General features: G+C 49.6%; 1 protein-coding gene across 3 annotated transcripts in view; it reads left to right on the forward strand.

The window, feature by feature from the left end:
* The first annotated feature begins 7082 nt into the window (after positions 1-7082).
* ANKS6 (ankyrin repeat and sterile alpha motif domain containing 6) overlaps positions 7083-22681 on the forward strand; it is a 357792-nt gene continuing 342193 nt past the window's right edge. For 2 of the 3 annotated variants that reach the window (XM_085606906.1, XM_085606908.1), the window contains exons 1-2: positions 7084-7545; positions 11657-12162. In XM_085606906.1, the coding sequence (XP_085463032.1) occupies positions 7208-7545; positions 11657-12162 (844 nt within the window). In that variant the 5' untranslated portion in view covers positions 7084-7207. Of the gene's footprint in view, positions 7546-11656; positions 12163-22681 lie in introns of all 3 variants that reach the window. The other variant, XM_085606907.1, reaches the window with a different exon arrangement.

Genomic DNA, 22681 nt, shown 5'->3' on the forward strand with positions numbered 1-22681 from the left:
AGATAAAAAGGTCTTGTCACAATTATAGATTCACAAAAACACATTATGCTGTCACCTCTGCTGTACATGCTATACCCATAACAGGGACGGTAGTCCGCGGTAACAAATGACAGTGTGCACGCTGAAATAAAACTAAATAGTGGTATTTAAATAGTTATTTGTTTAAGTACTTGGACAGACAACCACATCTGTCATTTTGAAAGTGCATGCATATCTCTTATTTACTGTGACTAAGCAAAGTCAGAAGCATGCCTTTCTTTAAGTACTTGTGAAGTAATAAGTTGCTGTGGCTTTATTGATCATCCATTGCATTTGCATCTAGGTGTTAGGCTCCAGACAGCATCTAGCCAGGTTTATTATTTTTTTTAACTCTTTTTATTGAACAAAGCTCATTATTCATGGCAGGGCCTGAGAATACAATACGAGTACAGGAGTAAGGCACAATGCAGAGTACCAATCATAGACAGGCCAGGCTACACCCTCCAAAAGTAAGCTGATATCAAGTTGGAGTTTTTACGGCCACAAGCAGTGTTTCTAGTGTTTCCCTCCCCTATGGTAGAGAGCATCAGACCCAGAGTACATAATTATGCTCCGATTCCATGGTCCTGCCTTGGTACGCCTGCCTGGGGGACTACACCCTCTTCCATTTTTTAGGACAACCTCTACTGCTGTAGACTACTTACTCTGCCCTCTGGCACTAGTCAAGGTCATTCTTCCACTCAGCCACTGTCAGTGGGAGGGTCACTCCCCAGCGCCTTGCGATGTTGCGCTTTGCCACTCCAGTCGCCAGCGTCAGCCAAATCTAAGAGTATCGGGCCAGTCCTCCTCCCCTTGCACCACCAGTAGCAGCCATTAGGCTTCCATGGGCACCCACACAGACATGACCATAGACATCACAGTTGTCACCCCTTGCCAATACTCCTGGATCATAGGGCAGTACCATAGAATATGGAAGAAGGTGCCCTCCAAGGTGCACCCTCTTACACACAGTGGTGTGTCTAGTGTTCCAATTTTGTGTAAAAGTGTGTGAATAGTATGTCCGGTGTAAGATTTTGAGCTGTACTAGCCTGAATCTGGCTGAGATAGCTATTTCCCTGGGGCCCTGCAGTGCCTCTATCCAATCCTCGTCATCCACGTCATCCAGGTCTTCTGTCCAGGATCATCTCGGTGGTCCCATTGGGTCGGGGGAATTATTAATCAGTGTCCAATACATCATGGACACTCCCTTGTCAGGGATGGGTTCCATGAGCAAACGGTCTTCTAAGGGGGAGGAGTCCGTCAGGATTGTCCCCTCCCGTATATGGACTCACATGGCATGCCCAAGTTGGATGTAGTGGAGTCTTTCGTCATCTGCCAGGTTGTATTCCTGACTAAGCATCTCAAATGTGATCAGTGAATTATTCCTCCGCACATCACCCAGGTGCTCGATCCCTATTGCCACCCACTGTGAGCAGCCCTTCTAGGTGGTCACCTCGCCCAGCTGATCGCTGTGCCACAGGGGGTCACGGCCGTTAGTCTGGCCCTCCAGCATATGACGACTATAGCCGTGTGCAGTGGTAGGTCTTTTCACCGACGGCGATCGTAAAGGATGGCTTCATGGTTACCACTTCCCATGACCTCTCTGTCGACCCTATAGACCTGCTCTGCCCTGTCTGAGAACACCCAGTCTTTGACCACCAGGAGAATAGTACTTTTTAATGTGTGGGACTGTCAATCCTCTATCATAGATTTCCCTTTGCAGTTTCACCAAGGCAATATGCAGTGCACCCCGTCCCACAACAGTGCTCAGAGCTCGTGGTCTATCTGTTTAAAAAAGTCTGACAGGATTAGATAGGGTGAATTTCTGAGGATGTAGAGAAGTCTCAGTGGGATCACATTTTGTACAGCTCTGCCCTGCCCATCAGGGACAGTGGGAGGGTGCGCCGGTGTGCAACATCAGCACTCAACTGTTCTAACTGGCGAGTTAAATTGCTCAGCACGAACAACTGCTGGTTACGAGTTACAAAAATTAGGAGATATTTGAAGCCCTCAGTAATCACTGGTGCCGTACATCCAGGCAGGAGCCTTGGGGGGGGGTCTCGATAAGGGCAAAACCACTGATTTGGCCCAGTTAATTTTATAGCCCGAGCAGCTACCGAAGAGCTCGGAAATATGAAGTATCCTTGCTATTGAGAAATATGGCCTGGGTATATATAATAGGATAGGTCGTTGGCGTAGAGGGAGACATGTTCCTCCCAGCCACCCGCCGAGGGGATGCTCCATATCAGTGGGTCACGGAGTCGCCAGCAGCTCCAGCTCCAGGGCGAATATCAGGGTAAATAGCAGGAATCCCTGCCGGGTGCCACACAGCAGTGGAAAGATTCTGGACGTCACTCTGTTGAATCTCACTCGAGCTATAGGGGGTTAGTAGAACAACCTGGTCCACTAGCAAAACTTCAGACAAAAACCCAGTCTGGTCAAAGTGATGAAAAGGTCTGGCCATTTGATGATGTGGAACACCATTGTGGCATCCAGCAACTTCAGTACCGAATCCTCTGCATTTGCGAGCCTTTCATGTGCAGGATGCTGTAGAGTCGCCGCAAATTAAGGCGTGTACTCCTGCATGGCACAAAGCCTGACTGGTCCACATAGACAATAGAGATGTGAAAAAGTTGGTGAGCCTGGTCGCTAGGTCCTTGACCAAAACTTTTGCTTTGATGTTCAGGAGTGAGATGGGTCTATAGGAGCTGCACTCCTCCGGTGGTTTACCCTTTTTGTGTATCACCACAATTGTGGCTGTGTGCGGATCCTCTGGCAGACAGCCAGTCTCCCTCATTGCCTGAATCATGGCTACCATAGGTGTGGCAATCTTGTCTGTCATACCCTTATATAATTCTACAGGCAAACCATTGGGCCCACTGCTTTCCCTGATTGTAGGGTTCGGAGGGCCATCACAAGTTCATCACTCATGAAGTCGGCGTCCAGGGTCTCTGCCGTCTCCGGTGTTAGTGTCTGAAGAGGGAAGTCTCACAAGAACTCTTCATAATCCGCCCTGGTTCTGGCGCTCGCAGGTGTGTAGAGTTTCTCGTAGTAAGACGCGAACGTGTCTGCTATCGCCCTGCCCTCAATGTGTAGGACTCCCACTTTATTGCAGACACCCACTACCCAGGACCGGTCCTTATCCCTTTTCTCTGGACAGACCAGTCTTTTGGAGGCCTAGTCCCCCACTTTGTACAGGTGGCGCTGGATGGTCCCAGCCAGGATTCTCAAACAAAAGGAAGCCTGATGGACCCCATACATCCAGGCTTTGTTTTGGGCCCGACCGGAATGTAAAATAACAAAGCCCCCTTGTCCCTGCATCATTGCTGCTTGAAAGGAAGTCAAAATAGGAGCAGGTGCCAATATACCAGAAAGAATTCAGCATATTTCAGTGGGGTACAACTTCTTAGCAGGGCATGCACGTTCACCCTGTGAACAGAGTGTGTAGGCGACGTCTATCGCTTGTACCCTCGACTTGTGCCCTAAATAGACTTTACATAAAATCATCTGTATTCATTTTTAAGATGACCTTTCTGTCTTTGTTTACTTTATCAGTCAAGGGTCATTAGAGGAAACTGTAGAACACTTTTTAAAGTGTTTCTTTCTAACATTTACTGCTTAAAGGTATGTCTTAATAAGGGGAAAAATACCAGTTTTAGGTGATCTTTCTAACTTTGGTACAGTCTGGGATATTAACATACTGGTCATGCCAGAATAAAAACGACCAGGTGCCAATCCGAAATACTTTCACGAATCGGACTATAAATTATGAACGTGCATTTTTTTAATAAAACAGCAGCCCTTCCAAGTGCCACGCATCATGGGTCACTTAATCCTTTTGTCACACAATTCTGAGCTCAGCAGTTGTTCACTTTGTTGTACCAACTAAACAGCTATTGCTTTGAGCTAAGGGAGACTGTGAAGATCTTTTGCTTGCCTGTTTTGCTGATTGCCCAATTTCCTGAATGGGGACCAACCAAAGTACCAGTTTTGTCATTTGAAACAACTTGGCTTAATCTAAACACCTAGGCCTGAAAAGGAAGGCCTTGATTGCCGACAGCATAGTTTAGTGATTGAAAAGTTTGCTCCCGAGAACTTAAGTGCTCAGCAAGTTTCTAATACAAAATTCTGGCAAGGCCTGCTCAGATTTTCATATCCTTTATGTCAGTAAATTGAGCACTAATAAATGGGTTAGTTGTAATATTTGTTGGTAACGCTCTTAGAAAACGCAAATGTTCATAATAAAGCACTATAAAAAAATCAAGCTATTATTGTTGTTGTTCACCCAAAGATATATCCTCTCAGAACCAAACACACCACTGGCCCTGTCCACACTTAGAAGATCTGTGTCAAACCCAGAAATTTGATAACCAAGGGGTTTATTTACAAGCCCATTGAGCCGCTGGTGCATAACGTTGTGTGACCTGCTTCGTGATATTTACAAGCACACGTAAAGCCACCCTGCGTGGCTTTATGTGTGCTTGTAAATATCGCCCCATTTCCCGCAACACTTTGCATGTTGGGGGCGTGACATGGGTGTTGCTGTGGGTGTGTATTTACACGCAACACCCATGTGCAGTGGAAATACATCAGATTTACAAGCAGTCGGAAACCTGGAAATGGGTCAGAATGCTACGCCACCCCAGGGGTGGCGTAGTGGGGTGCAACGAGGAGAACGTTTTTCATTTCTCCTCATTTTTATTCTCTTTCAATGCGTCCTGCATTCTACAGCACGCATTGGAAGAGGAAATCACCTCAATTGATTGTTTTTGTGCAGGAAGAACCTCCTTCCTGCACAAAATCAATCTCCCCACGACGCAGGCATTCTTGCAAAATGGTGCAAGGGAGCCTGCGCCGGCGCATGGCAGCAGTTTGTGTGCCAGCACAGGGGAAACCACAGAGATGCAACATATTGTTATAAATATGTTGCATCCCTGTGCTTCGAAACTGATGCAGCACGGTGCAGCAAAATGACTTATGGCACCGCGCTGCGTTCGTTTCTCATAAATAGGGCCCCTAGTGTTTAGTTCATACACATTTTAGGTAAACACAGAAGTACCCTGATGCCTGTCAATTGGCATGCCGGTGACCTGATTCTGTTTGTCAGTGGTGCTGAGCAGTAAACATTGTGAAGTCAGATGCCATTTTCATCGTTCAGGTGTAGCAGCAGAACCTACTTAACAATGTTGAATTTTTTTTTTTATCTATAGTGAACATATTTCACTACACAAATGTAAATCCACTTTTGTTACCTAGGAAAGGCAGTTATCAAACTATGGAGAATACATATTATAGTGTTTTTCCTAAATGAGGGCGTGTGTGGCACTTTTTTTATTTTGAATAATTTGTATTTGTTTTATACTCAGCGCATCATACAGTTGTGATTATGACATAGTAAAGTGCAAATTATGGTACATCCCCATTCGCATTATTGTAGTTATTAGGTGGGGGAGGGGGGCCAACGCCATGTACGACATTACTATCCAACAATGACAACAACAATTCACTTCAAAGATTATCAGTTTATGACACTGTTCAAAGCAATATCCAAACATAACATGAAAGAAATAAGCCAGTAAACTTAGCACCACTGTCCTAATGTGTCTGTCTTATAAGTATCACAATTATGTCCCCGCTGTGTATCTCGGTTATGCAGAGTGTAAACTATCAGAGACCTGCTGTTGTGGACGCCACTATGTAAGCAGTGTGTTGGGGGGGTTATGCAAAGTAGGTGTTGCATTACGTATGAGTGTGTGCGATTGGGGAGGGGCGGGTGGGGGGACTATAGTGTGGGAGTGCCGCTCCCATCTGTATATGGCCTAGCTCTTCATCTATAGGCGTGTCCCAGCACAGGTATGGGACGGATCAAGGGAATGTTAGCCAGGCGTAGTGTCGGCGCCGATGACATGCCCCCCGCGATCGCCTGCTTCCCGCAGGCTGGCCTCTATGGTAGTCACATAGTGTTGCCAATCCACAGGCAGTGTCCGGGCCGTTGATCGCGGATACGAGAGACGTCGACATAACGTGTTCGGCCACCAGGGCACGCCGAAGGGCTAGCAGCCAATGTCTAGTGGATGGGCCCATTGGAGATTTCCATGCCATGGCCAAGGATCGTTGGCCAGAACCATCGCCAGATCAATGAATTTATTAAGGTTTTTACGACATGCTTTTCTTCTGGTAATACCTAGTATAAAGTGCGCCCCCTGAATTGGAATCGTGGTTCCCGTTGCCGCAGATAATACATCAGAGACCTTCCCCCAGTATAATACAATGTGGGGCAAGTCCAGACCATGTGTAGAAAGTCCGCACCCGTGGCTTGACACCTGGGACAAATGTCCGTGGAGGTCGGATACATACGTTGCCATTGCTTATCAGTGCGTGTGTGGCACTTAACATACAGTGTTGTCTGTAGAACAGTGCCAGAGGTCCCTATTCTAGGCTCCTGCTCCAAAGCGTGGTTCTGCCTGCGCTAAAACTTGCAGGAAAAGGAGAGGATGTTTGAAAACTGCGATTAGAGTGGCAACTTCATTCTGTCATTCTAGGTTGTCATTTCTAGTCCTGGGCATGTCACTCAAAAATAATGGTTATCATGTGTGTTAGTTTAATTTCTAACAAAGTTGGATTGGACGCTATCAATAAAGCCACAAAGATAAGGGTAGGTTGGGACCTGACATGGAACAACTTTGGTGATCTGTTGTAATCCTATATGAAGTGTGAGTAGTTTTTACTCTCCTTAAGTCTTATACTTTTCTGCATGGCACAATTTTTCTTTCTCCCCTGCTTGCAATCACATATCATGCATAGTGTCACTCATGAGGCATCTAAATGTCACACATACGTGTACTGCAAACGAGGAAATGTCACACATGCATACAGAAAGTTTAGCAGCTATGAAACAGTCTTTGAAGCAAAGAACCAAACTTTTTTTAATTCAGCAACACGTTGCTTTACTTTTATCCTTTAAAACTGTGCCAACCTCACACGGAACCGACCCTACTTTCCATCCAGGGTTTCGGGTCCAGGGCCGAAAAATACAGGCAGACTCCAGACTCAGAGCCGCTCCCAGCGCATGCGTGCCGAAGCAGCCGGCGACCCCTGGCCCCAGCCCGAGGAGAGCCGGGAACAAGCCTTGCCCAAAGCCAACCCTCTCTGAGTAACGGGGCTGCAGCGTGCCCTCGCCGGCGCCGCCATGGAGCGCAGCCTCCCAGCCCGCTGCCAGCAGCTGCTGCGCGCCTGTGAGGAGGGGGACTGCGAAGGCGCCCGCAGGCTGCTGGAGCCCGAGGGCGGCGGCGGTGGCAGCGGCTCGTCCCAGTGCGGCGGACGACTTCCCCGGGAGGTCCAGCCGGAGGGTTCGTCAGGCTCCCTCCCGCTGCCGCCAGTGGACTGCACCGACGAGGACGGCAACACGGCGCTTCAGCTGGCGGCCGCCGGGGGCTGGGAGCCCCTGGTGCGCTTCCTCCTGCGCAAGGGGGCGGCCGTGGAGAGCAGGAACCACTGCGGCTGGAGCCCGCTGATGCAGGCGGCCAGGTACTATCTATCCCTGGGGGTGGTGAGGGCCACAGACCCGCTCGTTGTCTGGGAAACCGTACTGGGATGCGCCTTATTTTCTCCTTCCGTTGTCTCTCCGTGGCCCAAAGTCTTGGCTTGCATCCATTGGTATTAAGCGTATAGGAAGGGGGTAGAGTTGTCCGACTTTATTGTGAGTCACTCCCTTACAGCTTATACGAATAGCAGAGACCACAAAACTACAAAGTGCAAAGAAAGTTCTTGAACGCAGGCGTTACTTGTAGCTAACGCTGTACACCTTGAAATCTCGGATACTGTACACGCTCATGCAATCTCGGATACTGTACACGCTCATGCATTTCCAAGACCGTAGCAGGTTGGCATCGGCTACCTAAGTGTCTTTTGTCCTGAACTTTCCACATATGCAGTACATTTCACGTTACACTAGTTGGTTAAGCGGGCGCGTTATAACTGCTCCCGGCTGTGCAAAAGAGTGGCACAGAGGCATCCAAATTCTTGGAAATGTTTTCAGGAAATGAATAACATATCATATTACTTATTTGCACACACGAATATTGACTTCCACACGTTTCAGAAACATGCTTATAGATTTTAAAATCATTTTAAAGAGGGCTTGCGATGGATTTGTCTCATGTATCATGAATATAAGTAGCCTGTCCGATCCAGCTCCTCGTATGCACTTTACTTTTATAAGCCTGCATCTTTGCATTTTGTTATTTCCGAGCATCACACTTACTAATCCTGTTTCTATAAGGTTGCATCAAAAATCTGCAATGATCATGAAAAATGTAAATCATTTAATATTGAACGCAGTGGGACTTATGTGGTACACGTCTTTCCCAACCCAACTGAGAACACAGATGAGTCAATGGCACACTGTCAAACTCAGTAAGCGATATGAAAGGACTTCAGCAGTGCCTCACTTGGGCTCTAAGCCTTTTTTAATTTATATATGTCTGATCATCATACCAAATCCAGTCAGTAATTTGCTGTCCTCCTAACTTTGGTGGTGTGTCAGTTATCATGCTGGCTTAAGCATACTATCTAATCTTGATTGACAACACTTCCATTGGCTTTCAGCATGTTAGTTGCACTAGAGTGCTATAAAACTCTCTCTCGTAATAAATCTAATTAAAACATAAATTATCATCTTTGAGAAACCGAGTAATAAGCGCTCATGAAACATTGCGAGGCAGAGTATTAAATAAGTAAACTGAAATTGATTGGATATTACAATTAATTATTTGGGTATAATTATTCAGATTTGTTCTGGATTGCCATAGATAGAGGCTTTGACACTGAAGTGTCACTGCGATAGAAGTGGAATATGCTAATGTTTCCTGTCACGTGGAGCAGTCTCAACAACTTCTGTTTGTATTTAAGATGGGTAAACAAGACAAAAAGTAACCGCCTGCCCCATCAGAATTCACAGTCTGCTAGGGTTAGTGATACTGTGCTGATGCGTGTTTTATTTTTTGTTACTTTGGGGACGCGTATGAGTGGCGCACCAGAGAACATTCAGAGTTGTCATCTGGTATGTTAACCCTTACCTGAGACGTGGCATGTAACCAGATATGAAATGTATTGGACGAGCTTAATGCAAGTAGACTCCTTTCAGCTCGTTACGATCTATTGACTTATGACTATCAAGTCATTTGAGGTAAATTTGTGGAGGCTTTTCTCCTGTGGGGGCTCGCATAATTGCATAAGGCCCTACTGTTGTAAAATAGAGGTGCTTTCTCACCCTCTCCAAGGATCCTCTTTGCACATTCTTGAAGAATGAATACCTACATTGTGCCCTGGTGAAGGTGTATGACTGAAGAGTAGTCGCACACCGAAACGTGGTTCGGCATAGCACTGGAAACCTAGCAGATTTAATTATAATAAAACTATTTGAAGATTATTGAGAAGAACAACATTGAAGGCCTGCTAGGATGGTACTATGTCAATGTAATGAAACATCATTATGTGAATTATCAAGGAATGGAATGTATTAATATTACATTGCTAGGAATATCTTAGCTTTTTGATTTGCTTGGACCATAGATGTTCTTAATGTTTTAGTTGGGGTGATAAATATGGTATAAGTGCAGACTGAATGAGAGTGATTGTTGGTTTAAGTTTAAAAAAAAGTGTTACAGTCAAGGATGCGAGGTTGAGTAGGTTTGATGGATATATAATGTGGACAGGGTATGATATATTAGAGCTATTAAAGATATAATCAAGAGAAACATGTATAAATAGTCAAATTAATGCATGAACAAATAAAAGTTGTCTTTGGATATATTTTGGTATCTGCATTTAATGATTTGTGCATTAATATACATGATTGTAGACTGATGAGCTTTTGTGAATTCTGATGGGGTAGGCGGTTACATTTTGTCTTGTTATTGTGTTGTTCATCTGTGCCGCAACTCTTATCTATTGTCAAGGGCCCTCTTTTTTAGCTTAAGATGTAAAGCCAAAATGTATTAAGTATTTCACAATAGTTCGATTGTGTATATAGTGAACTGTGCAGCATGTATCTAAATAGGTTTGAAGACAATATTCATAGGCACATTTTTGCGTTTAAGCGAAACATCCCCACAGACCTTGATATGTTTGGACTTGGTTCACGTGACATTTGTAGGTCTTTTGATGAGTTGGTGTTAATGTAACCATCCCAGTGTTTTAATCCTGATTCAATTATAGCTCTGTTGTGAGATGAAATTGTAGTACCATCCAAAATTCATGTGCTCTGTTTTTGGAAAATTGTAGCAATGTATAATCTTGGACAGGAGTGGGAAAATCTAGCTTGGCATAGAAGTACTTTAAAGAAAATAAGACCCTCTCCGATATAGAGGCAAAGTTCGGTGGTGATTGCTCTAGTATTCAAAAATCTAGCGTAGGCTGTCTTGTGTACCCGCATATGTTGATTTCAGCCTTCCATGATAATTTATTATTTGGGTATCCAATTCTGCAAAAAGATTTTTACTTTTTAAATGCCTTATATTTAACATTAGTCTTTATTATGTTCTTTATGCATCTTGAAAAAAGAAAAGTTTATGTACTTTTGATGTAATTGTCTGCTAATAAAAGGACTGATGCAATGACATTTAAAAAAATACTTTTACCAATAGTTCTACTAGAATGGTACTGGACCTGCCAGTGTTAAAAAAAAAAAAAATTTGAAGTATTGTTCAAAGTATGTGGGATTCATGAAGAAATGTGTGTTGATTACTTTTACTTTAGCTAATGTAATCATGCTGATCCGCAAGTAGAGGGTTTTAATATTTGTTTATCATTTTATCTCTATTTTCTATGACACATGCATAATGGTACCTCTGTGCTAAGTGCAAGTAAAATAAGTCTGTTAAGACTTCCATAGTTAGGTAATTTGCCCACTCCTAGGTGAATTGTAGTCAAGGTCAAATGGGACCCTCCAATTGAAACACGAGGACAGAAGAATTTGAAGAGGATGTCAATGGGCGAAAGTGCAACCGTTTTGAAAATACTGAAAATAACAATCATTTCTCTCTTTTTTTTTTTAACTCTGTCTCTAACACTTGATTCGGCTTTGTTCCCAAAAAGTTGTTTTGCCCTTAAAAGCATGTAAAGTGCTTCTAAAAGTGGAAAGTATCTTACTGTCCACAGAACATGGGCCGATTACTAAATCTCATGTTGATGGCCCAGAATTAAGTCATCTGAACATTGAAACAAAATCTTTCTGAAGTGATCACATCCTACTGTCATAGAGGTCAGAGGTATTAAGCATTTGGGTTCTGATGCCTATTTCAGAAAATTGCATAGAAGTTGTCCTCTTTGCCCATGACCATTCTTGAGACGATTTCTCTGCCCTTTTAGAGGGCTACATTTGGAGAAGGAAGATGCACTGTCATTCATAGTCTGATATAAAAACATATTCAAATAAAATTTCACAAATACAATTTCTACAGTCAAATGTAGCAATGTTTTGTAAATGTAGAAGTGAGTGTATTTCATGAATAAAGCAATAGTTCACCTTAGTTGTCCGCTTTGTCGAAGTGCACAGATTTCTCTACCACATAGCTAATAGATGCTGCTTAGAAGTAAAGCAGGTGGTGATCTGCTTTTGTTTTTTCTTTTCCTTGAGGTTTGGTCATCTGGATGTATCGCTTATCCTTTTGGAAAACGGTGCCGATGTCAATGCACAGAACAGACTTGGAGCCAGTGTGCTTACAGTTGCTGCCAGAGGTGGACACTCCGCCGTGGTTAAGCTGTTGCTGGAGAGCGGGGCCTTTGTGGACAACTACGACCACTTTGATGTGAACATGGTGAACCACATCAGCAGCACGGAGGAGCTTCCTGATATAACTGCATTAATGGCGGCTACCCAACACGGGCATGAGGCTGTGGTGCGCCTTCTGTTGGAGTGGGGAGCAGATTCCAATTTCACAGCGAAGACAACAGGATGGACTCCTCTGATGCTGGCGGGTCTCAGTGGGAAAGTAAACGTGGCTCAACAGTTGGTGGACAGAGGTGCAGATCCTGACCACGTTAATGTCCTGGAGAAAACCGCCTTTGAGGTAGCACTGAACTGCAAACACAAAGACATGAAAAATTATCTTGATGCTATAACTACGATCAGACCAAAGACAGGTGAGTAACTGCTAGTTTTCTCCTATTTTACTAATATTTCATTCACTTGACCGTCCTGTGGGAATAGACAGATGTAAAGCTGAACTTTCGTTGGCTGATAAGGAGTTGCCTCCTCTTAAATGTTCATGTAATAGACCACATAGGTATGTTGGTGTCTGGGAAAATAAGACTGTACTTCTAACTTCTGTCTAAAATGGAGGAAAGAGGTGTGGGCTTTGTATAACCTATGCACTTGTCCATGGGATGGGATACTTCCGAAATCTATTTTTCCTGTAACAAAAAATCCACTTGTTCCTTTTGTTGGCTTGTGGAGAGGTGACAAATTATGACATCATTCTCATTATATAAAATCTCTGTAATCGCTTCTCTGATTCTGCCAGGCCTCGTGTTACATTAGGGTTTGGAATTACTTCTATTTTATGATTAGCCACCTTTTTGCAAAACTACATAGGCTCAAATTATGAGAGGAGCGTAGCAGAACTCCAGTATGGAATTTCACTGCTCTCAATCATTAGTGGACTTTTGTTCCCGCTCCGGATTTACTGGATGTGATAACAAGACCCCATATTAACAACCAGAAAATCCAGCCAGTAAAGTCACTTTGAGAATGGGTTACATTGCAGCCTGGTCTGGTTTTAATGCTCCCATTCATTTGCCCACTCCACAGCCACAGCACAGAGGTTGCCATCTAATGGTCTTAATCCTAATGCTCCCCATCAAAAGACAGCCCCCCTCCTTTCCCATCATCATCCCTCCTCCTGTTTAGCCAACAGAAGCCCCCTGCTCAAGCTTACCACTTGATCAGTGCAGGTGGTAAATGTGAGTGATAATTTGCCAAAGAAAAGGAAGTAACATGCAGAATTTAGCCCGGTAAAACCGGGTCATCGTGTTTATTTCACATCCCATGGATTTAAACTAGAAACTCCACGATGCTGGCAGGGTGTTACAGTATGGTACGATTTTTTATGATTATGGATTTACCACCTCATCTGTACTGTTCAACTTGTAATCGGGATTGGAAATAGGAGGTAATAGGTAGTTTGTGGATTAGAATTCCAGAGTATCTGCTCACCCACAAGCTTACATGTTAAAGGGTATTCACCAACTACTCTACAATCCCTTTCCACATTGGAAAAGGTTGGAAATGTACTCCTAACGATGGCAGGAGTCACACCACCTTCATGGTGGGGAAAAAGTAGATCACAAACGTTTGGCAGCAGTAGGTTTAAGTCGCATATTTGCTCTAATGCAAGAACATACATTGTAGGTGCACTCGGGAGACCTTTTTAAAATTTGGCATGCGTCAAACAAGTTTTACCAAATGATGCCTCAGATAAATGGTATTTAACTTTGCGCAATAGTTTATCAAAAGTTTTTCAAGTTGATGTTTTGTGTGTACATTTTATTTTGAAAGCACTCCCCAATGTTGCTTTCATAATTCGGAATGTACTTGCTTATAGTCAGGGAGTATTCTGAAAGCATTATAAGAAGCTTTATATTGCTAACTTTTTCAAACGTATACTGGTACGACTGAACGTAATGTAAGCTGAGCTCTCTGCATTTTCGTTGAACCCATACCTTAATAGTGAAGATTTTTGCACTAATGAATTTCATATACAAGATAGGCAAGCTGTGTATCCACATATGTAAGTTGTTCTAAGTGGCAGACAATCCTCTTTCTTTTTTTGTATAATCTTTTTATTAAACATTTTGCAAAGCATGACATCAACATTACTTCCGTTTGACATATGAACTGAAGTGTTTCGGCATCCACAGTAGCATTACAGTACATCTCATAGTACCCTAATTTTTTGTTTCATCTTTGGCATCCTTACGGTTTCAACATCCACGCCTCCTATATGTGCGTCTCTCCTAATCAGCTGAGTCACTGGCATCTGAGTCCGATTCATCGGGCGGGGGGGCTCACAGATATTCCCACGATAATTGTTCCAGCCACCCCAAACCTTTTCCCACTTTTTGGGACACCTCCGGTGGATATAGACTGACCTTTCCGCCACCATTGCTGTATCCATGTCTTTGCACCATTGGTCAAGTGTGGGGCAGTTTCTGGATCCCCAACGCTGGGCAATGTTACGCTTGGCCATCGTCATGCCTAAAGTTACCCAGTCCTGAGCCAATCCTCTTTCGATGATCCATACGGTGGTGTAGTAAACTGGCAGCCAGAGGGCTTGTGCCTTACTTAAAGCTGGTCTAGTGCCTCATCTTAAGTTCTACCCCTTGTCCTCCAATGTATTTGACTGCTACCGCTCCTTTAGTCTGAATGCCGTGATTCAAGAAGCTGTCGGTAAACTGATTATTGTTCTTGCCTTCTTTTTATTCACCTCCTGCCTCACCCTGCCTAGCAGACTTTCTACACTTTCACTCCTATCTGTTCTGTCTCTCCTGTCTTCCTGCTGCTGGTGTCAGAATGAAGTATACAAAAAATGATGAATTGAATGCTTGAATTATTCTCATCCACTGGTAATCACTCTCTTCCGCACTGCAGTCCATAATTTTTCGCCCACCATGCCATCTCAGTTTGGACTTCGCTGTTTGCAAATCAGTCTTGACATTGCACCAGTAGGAACAGTCCAGGTGGAAATGCCAGGCCATGTCCCCCCTAAACCAGAACACCAGCAACCCAAGTCTGGCTTCACCCTTATTAAAGCTGATCAGTCAGTCCAGTGTGCACAGGATCCACGTCTGGGCATACCCATCCCACTTACAGGGTCACACCGAAGTGTGATTAAAAAGTGATTAATGGAATACTTGAATTAATATCAGTTCTGGTTGGACGGTTCCAGTGAGGAGCAGGGTTGATACGGATTTGCATAAGGCGGTTATTTGTCCAGCGTTGTGTAGTGGGCCATAAATGGTGGACTGGAATGCTGTCTGTGGGATTGCCAGTGGCTGAGATGACATCATGCATTCCACCCATCACTTTGTTGTTGTTACAGTTTACGCCTTTTGCCCCCAAAATAATCCTTGTCAGTCCTCCAGTCTTGCAAGATGCAAAGGCTTCTGGGTAAGAATTTCTTTACTGTCTGCACCCACAGCTGAGTCCTTGGCGCTCAGGATGTGAATCGAGTTGAGCTGGGCAATAGCATCCATTATTAAGCAACAAGACAATTCATTTTCTGGTATCTTTATGATCAATAATGTGATTTAAAAATTTCTAAGAATTGGTACCAATTAGTGAAAAATAATGAGAGTTTATTGAAACATAAGTGCGATTTCATAGAAAACAACCTGACTGGAATCCTCAATGTGGGAGCCGGCCTCGTGGCGTGGTCCTGTTCCCCCTCGCCAAGCCGCACGAGGTCCCATGCACCTCGGGGCTCCTCCATTTTGGATTATACGTCACGCCACGTGACCACCTGCGTGACCCCGCTTCACCCGGCCTCTGTCCCAGCGAGGCCCGACATCAAGGCGCCAACCCCTGGCCAGGGGGATACCACGTGAACCCTTCCCACTCCCGGCGGAGGGCAGTATCGATGGGACCCCCAACCGTCCTTCCACACCTAGGTGCGATCGCCCCACAGCTCTCTGGGGCCTGGCGCCTCTCCTGCTGGGCGTCTGGCCGCTCCCTACCCGGCCTCTCTCCGCCCCCTCCGGGCGCAAGGGTCCGGACATCAAAGGACTCGAGTCCTATATCTGGGGCGACCCGACAGCAGGACAGTAGTTGTATCCTGGAGTCAAGAGCCCTGCTGATCGGATCGCGGCTGACCCTACGGAAGAAGACTCATCCTGAACCCACCTCTGAGCCCTGCTGACGACGTCGCGGCTCCACCGTGCTTAAAGACCTTCACGAACCTTTGGGGCCCTGCTGACGCTGTCGCGGCCTGACCTTGTTGAACTTTACCATCAGAGCCCAGCTGACCTCGTCGCGGCTCGACCGAAGCGGACCTACCACCGGAGCCCTGCTGACTGTGTCGCGGCTCGACCCAAGCGGAACTACCACCCGAGCCCTGCAGACGCCGTCGCGGCTCTCCACGTCCGAGCCGCTCCGAGACCAGCACTCAAGGTCCGGCACAGAGCCTTCCCGTACCTGGCTGGTACTAAGACTGTCCCGCTACCTTATGCCTCTAAAGACATTGAGACTCTTACTGGATCCCTCGATCCCACTGTAAATATTGAACGTACTGCTATTGATAAAGAACCACGTTAAGCAACTGATACGGAGTCTTGTGTGGTGGTATTACTGGGCCTAGTACGAACATAGGAGAAGGACCTCCCCTAGGGGGCTTCTCAGCGGCGCTCGGCTATAACTTTGCGGTAGGAAGGTGCCCCGGAGTAGTCTCCCCGACTCCCCGGTGGTCCTCCCTCCAACATTTGGTGGTCAGCGACGGGATCCGAGCCAGACGCAATCGTACAGGCCAGTAACGCGCCCACGACCTAACCAGACGGAAAGAAAAGGGAACCATGGACGGCCAAGAGGCAACCGTGGCCGCAACCTTCCAGCCGGAAAGGTTGGAGGAATACACCCACAAAGAACTGAAACAATTCTGCAAGGACAAAGGGATCCCGACCACAGGATTGGGCACCAAGGAGGAAATGCAGAAAGCCCTGAAAGCCTGGGTAGAACCCGAGACCACTCCACCCCGAGCTGAAGGGACCGCGGCCCGGGACGAAAACCTGCCAACCCCAACCCCGACAGATGGGGGGCGAACCGTCCCCGAAACCAGCCTTTCCCACGAAGAAATGCGAGAACGGGAGAGGGTCCGGACACACGAAATGGACCTCGCCCGACTCCGGCTGGACGGTGAGCTCCTACTGGCGGAGAAGAAAATAGCCTTTGAACAACTACGGCTGCAAGAGGAAATCGAGGAAAAGAAACGGCATCGGGAACTGGAGGAGAGACGGCTAACCCTCGAGCACGAGAGGAGCCTCAAGGAACTTGAACTAAAAGCTAAAACGGGGGAGACCAGCACCCCCGAAGCCCGGGACGCTCTGCCACTGACCGAGCCAAAGGTTCACATCCCCAAGGATGTCGTCAAGGAGTACTATAAAAATGACGACATCCAGCAATGGTTCCGAGGGTACGAAGTAGCCATGACCTCCCATCGGGTACCCCGGAAGGATTGGGGTGCCGGCCTATGGGGGAGGTTCCTCAGCGAGGGCCGGGATACCCTGTTGCAACTCCCCGACGTGGTGATGACATCATACGACCACATGAAGGAAGCCCTACTCACACGCTACGGACTATCAGCCGAAATGTACCGGCAGCGCTTCCGGGACTGCAAGAAGCTCCCCGGTACCACGTGGGTCGAATACGTGGACTTCTTCAGCCGAGCATTGGAAGGGTGGATCAAGGGAAGCAAGGTCACCTCATACAATGAACTGTTCGACCTCATTGTCTGGGAGCACCTCGCCAACAACTGCTTTGTTGAACTAAGGCAACACCTCCTGGACAGTAAACTGACCGAGCCCCGGAAGCTCGCCGCCGAAGCAGACCGATGGGTCAACACCCGGGTCCCCCGGAACCCCGTGGGGGACTACCAACGGAGTACCACGGGACCTCCACGCCAGCGAGGCGGAGGAGGGGGGTCCCACCGCGGTAGAGAATTCCCGGCCGGGCCGCCCAGAAGCCCGCCACGAGGCCAAGCCACCAACCACACGTCCCCGAGCATGGGCCGAAGGGGGACTCCTATCGCACGGCCTGGACCACGACCGACAGTGACCTGCTTCGGCTGCCAGCATACCGGCCACTATGCAAGCGACCCGGCCTGCCCCGTGAACCGACGGAACGGGACCGCTGGGCCCCCTCCCCGGCAAATAGCCGCCGCAGCCCTGGGGGAGGGAGAAGACGAGGAGGAAAACCACGACGGCGGGTCCCCCGAGTGGGAACCAGCTGCCATGTCGCTTGTATGCCTGGGCTCCCGAGAAATGGTGCCCCGAGCTGCCATCCCAATCAACACCCAGAAGTACCAACAGTGGGTCACCATCAATGGACGACGGGCCGAGGCCCTCCGGGACACTGGGGCCAGTGTGATAGCTGTCCGCTGCCACCTGGTGACCCCCGAACAAATCCTGCCGCATGTCCTATGCCCTGTCCGGACCGCGGACAACACCGAGAGCATGTGCCGGATGGCCAGGATCCCCTTCGAGTGGGGAGGAGTGTCCGGCACCCTAAAAGTGACTGTCCGCGACGACGCCCCAGTGGACTGCCTCCTGGGGAATGACCTAGAGAGCTCCCCCTGGGCCCAGTTGGAACGCCGAGAGCATCTGGGGATGCTAGGACTGCCCGAGTGGGCCTGCGCCACCACCCGGTCCATGACCGCCCAACCAGCCGCTGCCACGGCCCCCGACCAGCCGGCGGGCCCCGAACCATCACCCTCCTCCGGCACGGAGGAACCTGACGAGGAGGCCGGGCCATCCGAACTTTCCACCGACGAGGCCGCCTCCCTCAGCGAGATCCCCGAGCTGGCCCAGTGGCGCCACGACGGGGGCCCCACCCGCGAACAATTCCAGCAAGAGCAGAAGGCCTGCCCGTCCCTCGAGGGGGCCCGACAGCAAGCGGCCGCCCAGGCTGCGGGGGACCCCACGGGAACCCACTGGGTCTATTGGGACAATGACTTATTGTATAGCGAGCAGAAAATCGCCGAACTAGGGGCCGGCCGGGTGTTGGTGGTCCCCCTCCGATTTCGAGAGTTCCTCCTGAACCTGGCACATGACGTGCCCCTCGCCGGACACCTCGGGCGGGACAAAATGTACAGCCGCCTAGTGACCCATTTCTATTGGCCCCGAATGAGAAGAGACGTGGACCATCACTGCCGGTCCTGCCCGACCTGCCAAGCTAGCGGGAAGACTGGGGGTCGAGTGAAAGCCCCCCTCCAACCATTTCCAACCGTCAACACCCCGTTCGAACGAGTGGGGATCGACATCGTGGGGCCCCTCGACCCCCGAACCGCCCTGGGACACCGCTTCATCCTGGTACTGGTCGACCATGCCACCCGATACCCCGAGGCCATCCCACTCCGCACCGTGACCGCTCCAGTGGTGGGTCGGGCCCTGATGGGCATCTTCTCCAGGGTGGGGTTCCCCCGAGAAGTGGTGAGCGACAGGGGTACGAACTTTATTTCAAAATACATGAGATCCCTCTGGCAACAATGTGGGGTCACCTATAAATTCACCACCCCTTACCACCCCCAGGGGAACGGACTGGTCGAGCGGTTCAACAGAACCTTGAAGGGGATGATCAAAGGCCTGGAAGAGCCCCTGAGGAGAAGATGGGATGTCCTGCTGCCCTGCCTCCTGTTCGCCTATCGAGAGGTACGCCAGAAATCCCTGGGCTTCAGCCCCTTCGAACTGTTGTATGGGCACCCCGTCCGAGGGCCCCTCAGCCTGGTCAAGGAGGGCTGGGAGGCGCAAGTCCAAGATGCCCCTCCCGACGTCTACCGGTACCTCCTGACCCTGCGGAACCAGACTCGGAAGTTCCGGGCCCTGGCAGAAGCCAACCTCGAAGCCAGCCAAGAAGACATGAAACGCTGGTATGACGAAAATGCCTCAACCATCGAGTTCGAGCCGGGACAGCAAGTCTGGGTCATGTCACCCGTGGACCCCTGCGCCCTGCAGGACAAGTGGACCGGGCCCTTCAAGGTCGTTGAGAGGAAGAGCCCCGTCACGTACCTAGTCGACATGGAGTCCCCGAGGAACCCCCTCCGGGTCCTGCACGCCAACCGGCTCAAGCCCCACTTTGCCCGAACTGAACTAAGCCTGCTGCTGGCTACCGACGATGGGGGCGAAAGTGACTCCGAGCCCCTTCCAGACCTCCTGGGGTCCTCGGGCCAAGACGGCTCCTTGGAGGGCGTCCGCCTCTCTGCCACCCTGACACCAGAACAGCGCCATGACTGCCAGAAGCTGCTGCAACCCTTCGCTGCCCTCTTCTCTCTCACGCCCGGGGTGACCTCCTGGTGCGCCCACGACGTGGATACTGGGGACAGTCCCCCTGTGCGACACCGCGCTTACCGAGTACCTGACCGAGTCCGAGCCTGCATACGAACCGAGGTCACCAAGATGCTCGCCCTCGGAGTCATCGAGCCGTCCGACAGCCCGTGGGCCAGCCCGGTGGTCTTGGTGCCGAAGGCCGCCGCCCCCGGCACTGCCCCGGAACTCAGGTTTTATGTCGACTACCGGGGCCTGAACGCAGTCACCAAGACCGATGCCCACCCCTTGCCACGGGCAGACGAGTTGATCGATCGCTTAGGGGCCGCCCGCTACCTAAGCACCTTTGATCTCACCGCTGGGTACTGGCAGATCAAGCTCACTCCCGGCGCCCAGGAACGATCCGCCTTTTCCACCCCCGATGGGCACTACCACTTTCGGGTAATGCCCTTCGGTATGAAGAACGCCCCAGCGACCTTTCAGAGACTCGTGAACAAAGTCCTGGCCGGACTAGAAGCCTTCAGTGCGGCCTACCTCGACGACATTGCCGTCTTCAGCGACCACTGGGCCGCGCACCTAGGACACCTCGGAGAAGTCCTGGCCGCTCTCCAGAGAGCCGGACTCACCATTAAGGCCAGTAAATGCCAGATCGGTCAAGGATCTGTGACCTATCTGGGCCACCAGGTGGGGAGTGGCCAGGTGGCGCCCCTCCAGTTAAAGGTCGACGCCATCCAGTCATGGGAGCCCCCCGCAACCCAAACAGCTGTCCGGGCCTTCCTAGGCCTCACAGGCTACTATCGACGATTCATCAAGGATTATGGCAGCATTGTGGGCCCCCTGACGGAGCTCACTTCCAAGAAACAGCCCAAGGTAGTGCACTGGACGCCCCGCTGTCAGACCGCTTTTGAGGCCCTCAAGGCGGCCATGTGCGCTGCCCCTGTGCTCCAGGCCCCTGACTACAGCAAGGAATTTGTAGTCCAGACCGATACCTCAGAGTACGGGGTTGGGGCGGTCCTCTCCCAGCTAGACGCCAAGGGCCTCGACCGACCTGTGGCCTTTATCAGCCGCCGACTGCTGCCGCGAGAACAGAGATGGAGCACCATCGAGCGGGAGGCCTTCGCCGTGGTATGGGCTCTCAAGAAGCTCCGGCCCTACCTTTTCGGCACACACTTCAGGGTCCAAACTGACCACCGGCCCTTGCGGTGGCTCATGCAAATGCGGGGTGAGAACCCCAAGTTATTGCGATGGTCCATCTCGCTGCAAGGGATGGACTTCACTGTGGAACACCGGCCCGGTAACGACCACACTAACGCTGACGGCCTATCAAGATTCTTCCGCCTCGGCGAGGAGAACCCCCAAGGAGATGGGTGACTCTCCCTGCCTTCAGCTGGGGGGACGCGTGTGGGAGCCGGCCTCGTGGCGTGGTCCTGTTCCCCCTCGCCAAGCCGCACGAGGTCCCATGCACCTCGGGGCTCCTCCATTTTGGATTATACGTCACGCCACGTGACCACCTGCGTGACCCCGCTTCACCCGGCCTCTGTCCCAGCGAGGCCCGTCATCAAGGCGCCAACCCCTGGCCAGGGGGATACCACGTGAACCCTTTCCACTCCCGGCGGAGGGCAGTATCGATGGGACCCCCAACCGTCCTTCCACACCTAGGTGCGATCGCCCCACAGCTCTCTGGGGCCTGGCGCCTCTCCTGCTGGGCGTCTGGCCGCTCCCTACCCGGCCTCTCCGCCCCCTCCGGGTGCAAGGGTCCGGACATCAAAGGACTCGAGTCCTATATCTGGGGCAACCCGACAGTAGTTGTATCCTGGAGTCAAGAGCCCTGCTGATCGGATCGCGGCTGACCCTACGGAAGAAGACTCATCCTGAACCCACCTCTGAGCCCTGCTGACGACGTCGCGGCTCCACCGTGCTTAAAGACCTTCACGAACCTTTGGGGCCCTGCTGACGCTGTCGCGGCCTGACCTTGTTGAACTTTACTATCAGAGCCCAGCTGACCTCGTCGCGGCTCGACCGAAGCGGACCTACCACCGGAGCCCTGCTGACTGTGTCGCGGCTCGACCCAAGCGGAACTACCACCCGAGCCCTGCAGACGCCGTCGCGGCTCTCCACGTCCGAGCCGCTCCGAGACCAGCACTCAAGGTCCGGCACAGAGCCTTCCCATACCTGGCTGGTACTAAGACTGTCCCGCTACCTTATCCCTCTAAAGACATTGAGACTCTTACTGGATCCCTCGATCCCACTGTAAATATTGAACGTACTGCTATTGATAAAGAACCACGTTAAGCAACTGATACGGAGTCTTGTGTGGTGGTATTACTGGGCCTAGTACGAACATAGGAGAAGAACCTCCCCTAGGGGGCTTCTCAGCGGCGCTCGGCTATAACTGTGCGGTAGGAAGGTGCCCCGGAGTAGTCTCCCCGACTCCCCGGTGGTCCTCCCTCCAACACTCAAGATTTCTCTATGAACATTTTTCACGAAAAGTATTTCAATATTTTGTTATTTTTACTCGTAAACACTGTCTGGGAAAATATTTCTTCTCACTAATACAAGTTCAACCCACAAATACACCACTAAGCAACAGAAAGGCGACCAGTCAACCTTTGTGAAGAGCCTTCCACTGCGCTGC

This window comes from Triturus cristatus, chromosome 5_2, assembly GCF_964204655.1.
Source record: "Triturus cristatus chromosome 5_2, aTriCri1.1, whole genome shotgun sequence".
Classification (NCBI taxonomy): Eukaryota; Metazoa; Chordata; class Amphibia; order Caudata; family Salamandridae; genus Triturus; species Triturus cristatus.